General features: G+C 49.6%; 1 protein-coding gene across 1 annotated transcript; it reads right to left on the bottom strand.

The window, feature by feature from the left end:
* Positions 1-623: 623 nt before the first annotated feature.
* Unc119b (unc-119 lipid binding chaperone B) lies at positions 624-11537 on the bottom strand. Its single transcript, XM_057763895.1, has 5 exons — positions 11268-11537; positions 8254-8367; positions 5301-5412; positions 5000-5172; positions 624-3505 (listed from the first exon to the last, which is right to left on the bottom strand). Exons 1-5 carry the CDS (start codon positions 11509-11511, stop codon positions 3393-3395), a joined length of 756 nt encoding a protein of 251 aa, XP_057619878.1. The 5' UTR covers positions 11512-11537; the 3' UTR covers positions 624-3392.
* Between the last annotated feature and the right edge of the window lie 536 nt (positions 11538-12073).

Below are 12073 nucleotides of genomic sequence, written 5' to 3'. Positions count from 1 at the left end.
CCCAGGGCTGGAGTCAAGGCGTGGCAACACCACATTGAGCTCAGAAGGGCACTCGTGTAAATGAGGTCATTTTACTGTCACTTACACTTTACTAACCCTACCTTCAGGGCTGGACCCAGCTCAGCAGTGTACACAAAGCACCAGGTTTGATCCCCAGTACCACCAAAACCTGAAGAAAAACCAAGAACTTAGGCTTTAAAAAAAAATCTTGTATGGGTGCGTGTGGGTGCTTTCCCTGTATATGTGTGTCACATGTGTGCCCAGTGCCCTTAGAAGGTGGCGTCAAAGTCCCCGGAACAGGAGTTAAGGACGATGGTGAGTATGGAAACCAGGTCCTCTGGGAGAGCAGCCAGCACCCATCCCTCCATCCCCCATCCTGATCCTCCAGCCCCCATCCCTCCACCCTCCATCCCCCACCTTTCATCCCATCAGGTAAATGTTCTGCTCAAAGTCCCTGAGTAAAACATCTAGCAGAAAAATGTGGTGAAGCCTAATTCTGTTCTTCAATTAGAAAGGAGGGAGGGGCACTAAAGACAACAGAAATGCAAGAGCTGAAGAAAGAAACTGGAAGCCACCACTGCTACGGCCCAATCAGGAGGCAAGACAGAGCAGACATACTGTGAAAATCTTTATTACTGTCTCTTATGGTAAAATAACATCTTATACAAATAAAGTCACTTGGTTTGTTCTGGAATGAGGATCTTGGGTGAAGGGGAAGGAGGACAGAGGTGTTTCTCACATTCTGTGAGAAACAGATTTACAGAGAAAACAGACTTTCACAACTCTGATGACATCACATGATCCTCTGTGAAACAAGGTGGGGGCACCCCTCACCCCCCCCCCCCCCGGTAGCTATGATGCTCTGGGCATGGAATGTGGACATTTTCAGAATCTGAGTCTATGGTCAGTCCCAGATGCTGTAACAGGAAATACCCAAGGCCTGGAGAAGCTTCAGAAAGTCTGTGCAAGACAGCGCAGAGCTAACTGGAGACAGCAGTTGATCTCAGCCTCAGGTACTGGCCAGCTTTACTCCTATGCTTATGGTTTAGAACAAAATAAAAGCAGATCGAGGGCAGCTTAGCCCCAAGGCAGAGGACAGGGACGGAGAACAAGCAATGTCCTGCCTCATAGCAGAAAGGAAGGGTTCTGCCTGGTTGCTGGGGTGAGGTCCTCCTAGGAGCTGCCTTCTGCTCAGACTCCCGCTCTTGACACAGGACTCGGCCTCCTCACACTGGAGTCCTGTTTCCCTCCTGCTGCATCCCAGGAAGCCACTATGGATGGCTGGATTCCTGAACAACGTGACTTCTGACTCGGCTTCTGCGCATTACTACAAAGTATGAATTCCAGTTCACATAGGTCAGATACAAAAGGCAAAATTTCAAACTCATTGAAAACAGCAAGACACTTCCCTAAGAAGCCAGATACAGACCACTGGCCTTCAGCAGCAATGGAAGACCAGTTCATCCTGCCAACAACGACCAAGCCCTGGCCTCAGTGTGGTCTTCAATGTGACCAGGACTAACTGGAAGGGGGATGCAGTCCTGTTCAAGCCAGTGTGCCCAGCTCCTCCATCCTCTGGGGCCCTTCAAGCAAAAGCAAGAACTACAGGCAAGAAACAGTGTGCCAGAATACAGGAACAGCCCAGGCTGGGCTCCACTGAGCACACAACATGCAGCTCCAGGGAGCTCATCCTAGGTAGTGTTTAGTTAAACACTGGAAACCAAATCTCTCCTCATCAGACTGTAACAGAGCCAGGAGGAACCTTGTCAAGAGCATCAGAGGGGCCACCTAGGGAAAGGTACAGAGACCGCTCATGTCTGCACGCGGGTAGGAGAGAAAGATGGATAGCAGCTCCCCTGCAGTGCATGGGCAGAGGCACTAAGGCACCTGGATCTGGAGGACTCCAGCTCTGAGATTCTAGAATGGTAGGAGGTGCCCGCCCAGAGGGCACCCGGGCTCTCCCATCTCAGGGGGTGAACCCAGTGCAGCATGGAGGGTAAATGACTTCCTCATTCTGGAAACTTTCAGTACATGGCATGTTAGTTGCTGGCCAGATGTAAAACACAGGACCAAAATCCAAGGCTACTAATGCTCTAGAAGCCAAATACAGAGACACACTGGGCGAAGTGTGCCCTTCTTCTCAGAGAGCACTCTGGGAGCCTGCTCTCATCACAGGTGATGTCATAGCTCAGGGACATTTCTGTACCTCTGCTCCTTACTACTGACACTTCCGCCAATGCTGATGGACCTGAGCCACAGCACAGTCCTAAAGCTCCAACCTGGGGAGCCAAAGAGGTGCGAGTCAGAAAGGACCTGAGGTCACCTTACGCCCATGACAAGTGCAGGAAGCTAAGAACACAGTGCTCTGGCAGGCAGCCTCAGCCTACGCTGCCCTTTCCAATACTCAGACACCCAGCAGCCTGAAGCAGGCATCAGAATACGCACTACTCAAGACCATCCGCCAGATGGCTCCAGAACAACTTCAGTAGAAAGGCAGGCAGGAAAACACTCCTAAGCAGTAATGTTTCTCTAAAGCACCAGCCGGGCTGCAACCATGCCTTTCCCACCATGAGCCAGCTTAGCCTGGGAGCCAATCCATGTTAGCAGAGATCCACCGTATCGCAGGTGCTAGCACACCAACACTGTGTGAGAACTCCCCAAAGAAGTCTGAGAACAAAGAGCCCAGAGCACGACCGCCCTGCACTGAAATCAAGAGACACTATGTTCCGTGAACAAAACTGACGTGGTCTACTGCAGGAAAAGTCATGGCCAGGGGGCAGAGCAGGCTCATGTGGCCAGCCTCCAGAGTAAGGAAAGACAGGCACCACCATGGTCTCCCCCAGGACTGGCTGTGGGTCCTCAAAACCTTGTCTTTCAGTCTGGCATCACCTCCAACCCAGTGCCTCAGCCCTGGTCTCTGCCCTCCCTCGCTATAAGTCTCTTCCAGTCAGCTTCAGACTGTGTAGGCTGAGGGCAGACTGCTCCAATGCAATACCGTGGGGAGGAGGAAACAAGCTCTTTCAGCTGCCCACAGCACCCAGAAAGCTGCAGGTTGGCTCTGCCTAAGCCTTCTCACTAACACAGCTGTGCCTGGATAGTCGGGCTTGTCGGGACAACCAGTGCATAGCAAAGACTACACAGAAATAAACACTTTTATCTGGATCCCAGGAACCTTATCCTAATCTTTTACTTCACTATAATACCTCTGCAAACTAGGGGGCAGGGGAAAACATACAAGAAACTGCTGGCCGGCACTTCCTTGGAGCACAAGCCACCACCCCAGTTGCAGCTTCCTGGACCAGGTTCAAAGGGTGTTGACAAGCAGTAGCTGCAATTCCCCCATGTGCCTCGTGGTGGCAGCAAAGGACCGTCCCTGTCCACTCCTGTGGTGGTTACTGGCCTCCGTTATAGGCATAGTCAGCCTTGTTGTGCATTATCAGCTTGTTGTCGACAAAGTAGAAGCTGTCCGACCGCGTCTCATATGGGTTTTCAATCATCAGACGAACTGCAAGTCAGGGGAAGGGAAGAAGAAGCAGGGAATGTGAATGTGTCCCACAACTAGGTATAAAAAAACTCAGCATCCCTCCAAAATTGACAAAGTAGCACTTTGGAAAGCTTGACTGTTCTGTGAAGATAATGAGGTAAACAAAAGAAGCCAGGGAGACAGGAGGGCTCCAGATGGAACCCGAGGTCCACTACAATACAGGATGCATCAACTCTTTAGCATCCCTAGCCTGAGTCTTCCTGCCAGTATCCCTTGGTGCTCTGGCCTGCTGCCCACCTCTAGACGTTCCAGCAGAAAGCCCTGGTCGGGCCTCTCTATACTGGCTTCTCTGGGTTCTTTTGTTTGTGGAGACAGGATCACACTGTGCCGCTATCTGGCCTTGAACTCGGAGATCTACCCTGCTTCTGTCATCCCAAGTGCTGGGGGTAAGGGGAGGCATCACCATGCCTAAACTACTTTTTTTTTTTTTAATTTTAAAAATTTATTTATTTTATGTGTATAGGTGGTTGTTTTGGCTTCATATGTTTGTACCACATGGGTGCTATACTTTCAGAGGCCGGAAGAGGGCACCAGATACCTGGAAGTGGAGTTAAAGAGACGAATGAGCTGACACCTTGTAGGCACTGGGCCTCTGGAAGAGTAGCCAGTGCTCTTGTTCATCTCTCAAGCCTCCTATTTCTTCTGGGGACCCCCGAAAGTCAAAGGTATGCATCCAGAGGAATACTGGGGAGGCCGCTCTCTGGAGAGGGCTCTGATATTTATGAACCTGTGGGATCCAGACAGAGGCCTAGAACTAAAGCCTCTGTCTGTCCGCTTGATTCTCTTTGACCTCTTCCACAGGGGAAGGTAAATGCAATTACAGTCGCCTCTTGTCAGTTCTGATTTAACAGGTACGTGCTGTCTCCAGTGCCCCGGGAAAAGGCAGCGCAGTCTAAAAGGTTCTCTGAGCTCATCCATGCCAAAGCAATTTGGTTTACATTCAGACTGACCCCCAAACTCTTCGGTCTATCTGGTTTACATTCAGACTGACCCCCAAACTCTTCGGTCTACCTGGTTTCACAGGTTAATCTACCCTTGCAAGTATCTGCATATTCTAGGCCACTCAAGCCAGAGTGAGATGTTACAAAGCCCCGCCCACATCTCAGCAAACTCTTCTCTGGTAGTGTTGCCCTGCGAGTAGAGTGGCCACCCCAGAGTATGCAGTCTTTAAGGACGGAGACTTTGAGGGGAAAGGTCATACTGCATCAGTGCCGAAAGGCACAGAGGAAGTGAGCAGGACACAGTGGGGCTGTGAGGAGAGCAGCAAGTGGCTGTCCTATCTACTCAGGGCCCGGGGGGCCTGAGTCCCACGGGAGCAGTCAGAGCAGGAAACACAAGAGTGAGGTCAGATGACACCAAGCCACCACTTTCCTCTCCTGCAAAGGAGGACACTAGACCAGATGGGTCTCAAGGCAGACTCAGTCTCCAGCACTGAACAGAGTGAAAGATACATACTGACATCCTCAGAGAGCTGCGGGAACTCATAGATGTGTTCGCACGTGTTTCTACTGCTGGGGATGCAGAAGCCAAAATCAAAGTCAAAGTTTTTCAGCAAACGCTCCCGGAAGTAGTGCCGTTCAATCATCCGGAAGTTTGTCACAGGTCTGTCCCCCACTGTAAACTCTACCCTGTAAAACAAATCGCTATTAGCCTGACTTTGCTTCCTCCTTCCTCTGAAGCCAACTCAAGCCCACTGAACACATTCCTTCCCAAGAACAAGCACAATGTTCTGCCCTCATAAAATAATAGCACTCACGTGGCACCAACTGTCCGGAGGCGGAGAAAGGCTGGTGTGAACTGATAGCGAACGAAACGCCCTACACTGATATCCACGTCGACACTCTCCTCCTCGGCATCCTGCTCTTGCTCTGAAAGACACAGGGCCTTGCCTTAGCATCCACCATACACAGGGCCCACCAGCTACCACAACCCTTCTGCCACACACCAGCCACACCAGGCCTCACAGTGGCTCTGCAGGGTGAAGCCATTTGTTTCTATTTCATGGACAAGGAAACGAGTCCAAAAGGCTGTCGTGCCTAACATAGTTAACAAAATTAAGAACCCAAAGAAGCCGGGCGGTGGTGGCGCACACCTTTAATCCCAGCACTCGGGAGGCAGAGGCAGGCGGATCTCTGTGAGTTCGAGACCAGCCTGGTCTACAAGAGCTAGTTCCAGGACAGGCTCCAAAGCCACAGAGAAACCCTGTCTCGAAAAACAAAAAACAAAAAACAAAAAAAAAAAAAAAAAAAGCAGAACTGGGAAGGATGGAGACCAGACACCTTGCAGCACCTGCTGCAGGTTTTCGGAGGCTTTAGTATCCCAGTCAGGACTGGAATATAATGGCAGAAACACAAGGCAAGGCTGAGCCAGGGCTCAGTAATCAACCTAAGACTTTGTTAGAACAGTCTGTCTGTCTGTCTGTCTCAGTGCTGGAGACCTGAAGCTGGGGCCTTCTGCTGACCAAGTACTCTGCTCCTGAGAGACAGCCCCAGCTCAGGAAAGTCTTCTTGATTTCTCTGAGATCCCAAGGCCTACCTTCCCAGAGCTGCAGGTTTATGCTGAGTAAATGAGAACTCTGCAAAATAAGTTTCATTAGAGATCACAGTAGAGGGGTCAAGGAGATGTCTGTTAGCCAGCAAAGTATTTGGAGACCTAAGTTCCAGCCCTGTGACCCACACGGTGGGAGGAGTGAACCAGTTCTCTGACCTATTTATTTCTGTCCACCACACACGTGCACACACCATTCTCACACACAGAAACAATAAAAACTAAGCCAGAACAGAAGCCTCCACTATAATCTCAGCACGGCTCAAGGCCATCTTCACTTAAACAGTGAATTTGAGGCTAGCTCTAGCTACATGAGATTATGTCTCAAAACAAAACCAAACAATAAAAACAAACAGAGCAAAAGTTAAAAAAGCGGTTCTTGTACCAAAGAGCATGGTCACTGGGTTCTTTTTTTTTTTTTTTAAATACTTTATTTTTTATTTATACAATATTCTGTCTGTGTGTATGTCTGCAAGCCAGAAGAGGACACCAGACCTCATTACAGATGGTTGTGAGCCACCATGTGGTTGCTGGGAATTGAACTCAGGACCTTTGGAAGAGCAGGCAATGCTCTTAACCACTGAGCCATCTCTCCAGCCCCCAAGGTCACTGGATTCTTGGACTCATCTTTTGTTACCCATAGCCAGAGAGGAATGCTGTCTTGGAGTCTGTTGTATACTTAAGAATAATCTTTTATTTTAGAAAACAAAACAAAGCAAAAACAAAAACAAACAAACAAAAACCACCATGGGGCTGGCATGCTGGCTCAGTAGTTAGTGTTCTTGCAGAGGACTCAAGTTCAGCTCCCAGCAACTCTGTCTGCAACTCACAGCTGCCTGTAGCTACAGTTCCAGGGGCTCCAACACCCTCTTCTGACCTCCAGAAGAACTGTACTCAAGTGCACAAACCCCCATGGACACATAAATTCTTTTTAAACCTTCAGAAGAAAAATGAAAAACAGAACAAAACTGCTAAGCCAGAGGCCAGGTGATGGTGGCGCACACCTTTAATCCCAACACTTGGGAGGCAGAGGCAGGTGGATCTCTGTGAGTTTAAAGTCAGCTTGGTCTACAAAGCAAGTTCCAGGACAGCCAGGACTGTTATACAGAGAAACCCTGTCTCAAAAACAAAACAAAAAGCCCAAAAACTGCTAAGCTAGGACTTGGTAGGAAGTCTAAAGCAGTATTAAAGGCAAGCGAGCTCCTGAGTAAGGCTGCAAGACTCGGGAGAGGGGCTCTCCTCAGTGCCATCTGGCTGCAGGGATTGATTCCGCCGCTGCAGGCAGTGTGAGTCATTCAACAAGGATCTTAGGGATGTCACATGTAAATTCTGGGTCTCAATAAAAAGTGGCTGAGCCACTCAGAGTGTCATGAAAAGGCAATGGGCTGAAGAAACTGGACAGTGCCACCACACTATAAATGTCAGCTTCCTGTGCTGGCTGTGATGACATGAGCCTGTAACCCTAGTACACACTGGCAGGGTGCATGTCAGGAGCTCAAAGTACCCTCAGCTACAGAGCAAGTTCTGGGCCAACCTGGACTACATATGAACCTGTCCTCAAAAACAAAAACTAGACAGCCGGGCGGTGGTGGCGCACGCCTTTAATCCCAGCACTCGGGAGGCAGAGGCAGGCGGATCTCTGTGAGTTCGAGACCAGCCTGATCTACAGAGCTAGTTCCAGGACAGGCTCCAAAACCACAGAGAAACCCTGTCTCGAAAAAAACAAAAAAAAAACAACAAAAAAAAAAAAAAACAAAAAACAAAAAACAAAAAACAAAAAACAAAAACTAGCCAGTCAGATAGCTCAGGTGTAAAGGAGCTTGCCATGCAAACCTGGCACCCTGAATCCAACTCCTGGAAACCACATAATTGTAAAGACAGAGAAAAGTTGTTCTCTGACCTCCATGTATACACACTGACACATGTAGCCACACACTTATAAAGACATACCAAAAATAAATAAAAATTAAAACAACAACAAAATCAGCCTTTTAACAAAGTTCCAAACTATTGCAACAGGCAGGAGAGGCCACAGGAAGTGATCTCAGTCATGGTATCAGGAAACAGTGGGGTCCAGAACACATGTGTTGGCACACAAACATTGGCCTTTCTAAAGACCTTCCCTTCCCCAGGTGGGCGACTCCAACAATACCCAGGCCTACCTGAGATGCAAGGCTTGGCAATCTCAAAGAGCACCGTCCCTGTCTCCAAATCTCGAATTTTGAAGCGGGTAAAGTCAATACTGTAGACATTGTCTTCAGGTTTGCACAGGTAATCTGAAGGAGAGAGCAGTGCTATTAAGTGATCTTCCAAGATTACCACCCATTTCATTCCCTGGTTGTGAAGCAAATGTGTTCTTTCTTCTCTGATGTAATTCACTGAGAATGTTCCCCCAAACATTCTCTTTTTGCTTTTTATTTTTCAAGATTTATTTTTATTTTCTATGTATGATGTAAGCACAACTGTGCAGTGTTGGGGTAGGTCAGAGGAGGGCGTCAGATCCCCTGCAATCATAGTTACAGGCAGCTGTAAGGTGCCAAATGCATTCTGATAGGGAACTAAGCCCAAGTCCCCTGGTTAAGAGCTCTCAACCACTAAGACATCTCTCAATGTCCAAACACTCTCTTTTAAAATTTGCTTAACTTTTATTCTTACTTATATGTCTTAGTCACTGTTCTATTGCTGTGAAGAGACATCATGACCAAGGCAACTCTAATGAAAACAATCATTTATCCAGGAGCTGGCTTACAGTTTCAGAGGCTTAGCTCCCTCCACGGTAAGAGCATGGCAGCACCCTGGCACCAGAGCAATAGCTGAGCGCTACATCCTGATGTGTGGGCCGCAGAGAAATGCTGGGCCACCCCAGTGACACGCTTCTGCCAACAAGACCACCCCTCCCAATTCTTCTAATCCTTCAAACAGTGCCACTCCCTAGTGACGAAGCATTCAAATACATGAGCCTATGGAAGCCATTCTTATTTAAACCACCACAATGTGTATGGGTGTATCAGATGGACACAGTGTCTGCAGAGGTCAGAAGATGGCCTAGGACTGGAGTTATATGCAGTTGTGAGCCATCGTGTGGGTGCTGGTAATTAAGCCCAGGGCCTCCGTGAGCAGTCAGTACTCTTAGCCAGTCCCCCGCCAAACATTCTCTTGTATTATCAAAATTAGAAACTTCAAGAACGAAACGGGAAGAGGCAGAGCAAGATGGCTCAGAGACACATCATATTCATGTATGAAGTTGCCAAAGAAAAAAGATTATTAAAAAACATTTAACATATACTGACAAATAAGTAATATAGGGGTGGGTTGCCAACTGTATCAGAAAACAGATCAACAAACTTTTCTAGAAAAGGCCAGGTTACAAATAACTCAGCCATACAATGTGACTTAACTAGTCAACTCTCACTGTAACCCAAAGGCCTATGGACAGGAATTGAATGAGCAACACTACAAAAGGAAACTATTGGTGCACATGGAAGCCAAGTTTGATAACCACACGTAACAAGAGTTAACACCTACTTCAACCACTTAAAAGGTTAAAGCCATGCTTAGTTTGTGGGCTTCACAAAAGCATGCATACATTCTCAGGGCAGCAAGAGAAAATGCCAAACCAGCACCAACAAGCCGACCAGCTAGCCAAAACTGCACATCACAGAGTGCTGCTGCCTTGTCTGATGATCCCCACGGCATCTTCTCCAGCTCCTTCTGCACTATCTGAGCATGCTTGCTTGTGTGGTTGCTTCATGCTTGACAAGCGGGTCATGAGATGGCAAACTTGGGAGCTATCGTAACTCCACTGTGGCGTGGGTTCTGAGTCTTTAGGAGGCGCTCAATAGATAACTCACAGAACAGAAGAACAGACAAAACCCAAAGGTCACTAAGCTCTGTCAATGGCTTCCTCTAAGAACTTGTAGAGTTGGGCAAAGCCTTCAGAGGAGGCCTGAGTGCTGTTAGTAAGTCTATTGGGCCAGGCATTTGGCGTGCTAACTCACCCTTGATGTCAGGAGCCCTCAAGGCCAACAGGATGTTAGGGTCTGGTGCTAACCGTTTCTGTACTTTCAAATCCTCAAATGAAAACCGAGAACAGAGACGGCTTTTCACTGTTCCAACTATCTACAGTTGCATCCAGGCAGGCAAACAAGAGTCCCAACCTGGTGTTGGGAAACTGGGCCATCAAAACATCCAAAATCCAGTCAAAACTATTTTAGGAGAAGCGGGTTTCCTTTTGCACAGGCTGAACCAGTAGTAGCCACTTTCCCTCAAACTCCCTTTTCCCAGTCACCAGAGCTATTACCACCAAGCTGGACAACATACACCTCACAGCCCTGGGGCTGAGTGCAGAGATCCAGGACACTCTGGCATGCCTCAGGGAAGAGGGGTTAAGAAGTCTCAAGGGCGGTGTGTGTGTGTGTGTGTGTGTGTGTGTGTGTGTAAGTCAAAGCTAACCAGGTGTCTGCAAACTCCTGGGGGAAAATAATAGCAAGGAAAAGGGTGTCAGGCCCGGGCAGTTTCCAAAAGACAGAGGTCATCAGAGAACTGACACGTATTTCTTCCCACCCTTCCCTACACCGCTAAAAAGACGGGAAGGTGGCTTTTTATGCAAAAAAGAGAAAAGAAAAAAAAATCACACTTCTGAAACCCTGACACATGTAAATTCACTAGGAAAAAATGTCAAGTGCAAGATCCGCATTCCAGCTAGTACATACACTGAAACTTTAAACTTCATTTTTTTGTGGCACAGCTTTTTAAGTCTGCCAGAATGCGACGGCCACGTGTTTGACGGAAGCACAAGCCCACCTGTACACAAAGGGGCACCGCTGGGCTCCCAACCCGAGGGGACCACAGCCCGGCCGAGTGGGGGAAGGGCTGTCAGGAGCCGGAGCCCAGCCCGAGCCCGGGGAAAGGCGGAGTCGGCAGGTAGGGGCTCTGGCCCCGGGGACTGCGGAAGCTGAGGACGGGTGAGCAGGGCGGACAGGAACCCGGCTAAGGGCTGGGGTCCCGGGAGGACAGGGGGCCAGGCCCAGACGCGGCTGGACTCTGAAGCCCTTGCCCGCCGTGTCTGGGAGAGAGGCCGACAGAAGCGCGGCCCCGGGCGCCGCCACACGGCCCGGCCCGCCACGGCTCCGGCCCGGCGCCCACGGAGGGCGCGGTCGGCACGCCCGCCACTCACTCTCGGTGACCCGGTTGAGGCGCAGGACGTGCTCAGGGCGGATGGTGTCCAGCGCCAGCAGCTCCTGCTCCGTGACCGCAGCCCCGGTGCCGTCGTCGGCCGAGTGTGGGGGCGCCTGCCGCCGCGCCTTAAGCCGGTTCAGAACGCCGCCTCCCGCCTTCTTCTTCTCCTCCTTGCCAGCCACCAGTCCGCCGGGCCCAGGCGCCGGCCCCGCCGTCGCAGCCTTCGGGTTCGACCCGCTCATCGCTCCACTGCCAAGATGGCCGCCACCTCTCAAGGCGCCGTAACTATGGAGAGCGGGGGCGGGGCCTGGGGCGGGACCCGGGCGCCTGGGGGCGGGGCCTGCGGGGAGCGCTACCAGGCCCAACTTTGGTCCAATCAGGTGTGATAGGACTGGGCTAAGACCTGAGAACCTACCCGCTGTCAGGTCCTTACGGTCACCCGTGATATTTTAACTGTATCCTTAAAAAGTTAGTAAATAAAAATAAAAGCGAAATATATTCTTAGTCAAATGAACTTCCGTAATATAAAGTGTGGACAGACATTTTGAGAAAATGTTACTGGACTGTAAGTTCAAACTGCTTGCTGCGCATAGATAAACTTCAATTAGACTGCTGTCTCTGGAGGTGGCTCAGCAGTTAAGAGCACGGCTGCTCTTCCAGAGGACTCAGGTTCGATTCCCAGCACCCACAGGCCCGTTCGCAACACAGAGGTCTGTAATTCCTATTCCAGAAGATTTGACACCCACTCACACAAGTGGTGTACAGATCATGCGGGTGAACACTCATACCTATAAAATAAATTCT

The sequence above is a fragment of the Chionomys nivalis genome, chromosome 3 (genome assembly GCF_950005125.1).
Source record: "Chionomys nivalis chromosome 3, mChiNiv1.1, whole genome shotgun sequence".
NCBI lineage: Eukaryota > Metazoa > Chordata > Mammalia > Rodentia > Cricetidae > Chionomys > Chionomys nivalis.
Note: the sequence above shows the minus strand (reverse complement) of the source record. Positions and strands in the feature narration are given on the sequence as shown.

Excerpts from the sequence above, each read along its gene's own strand:
- Unc119b (XM_057763895.1), bottom strand. The coding sequence starts at position 11,511 with ATGAGCGGGTCGAACCCGAAGGCTGCGACGGCGGGGCCGGCGCCTGGG. Across the intron at positions 5,413-8,253 it reads TGCCAAGCCTTGCATCTCAG|AGCAAGAGCAGGATGCCGAG; the intron begins GTAGGCCTGGGT and ends TGTGTCTTTCAG. Across the intron at positions 5,173-5,300 it reads CTCCGGACAGTTGGTGCCAC|GGTAGAGTTTACAGTGGGGG; the intron begins GTGAGTGCTATT and ends TTTGTTTTACAG.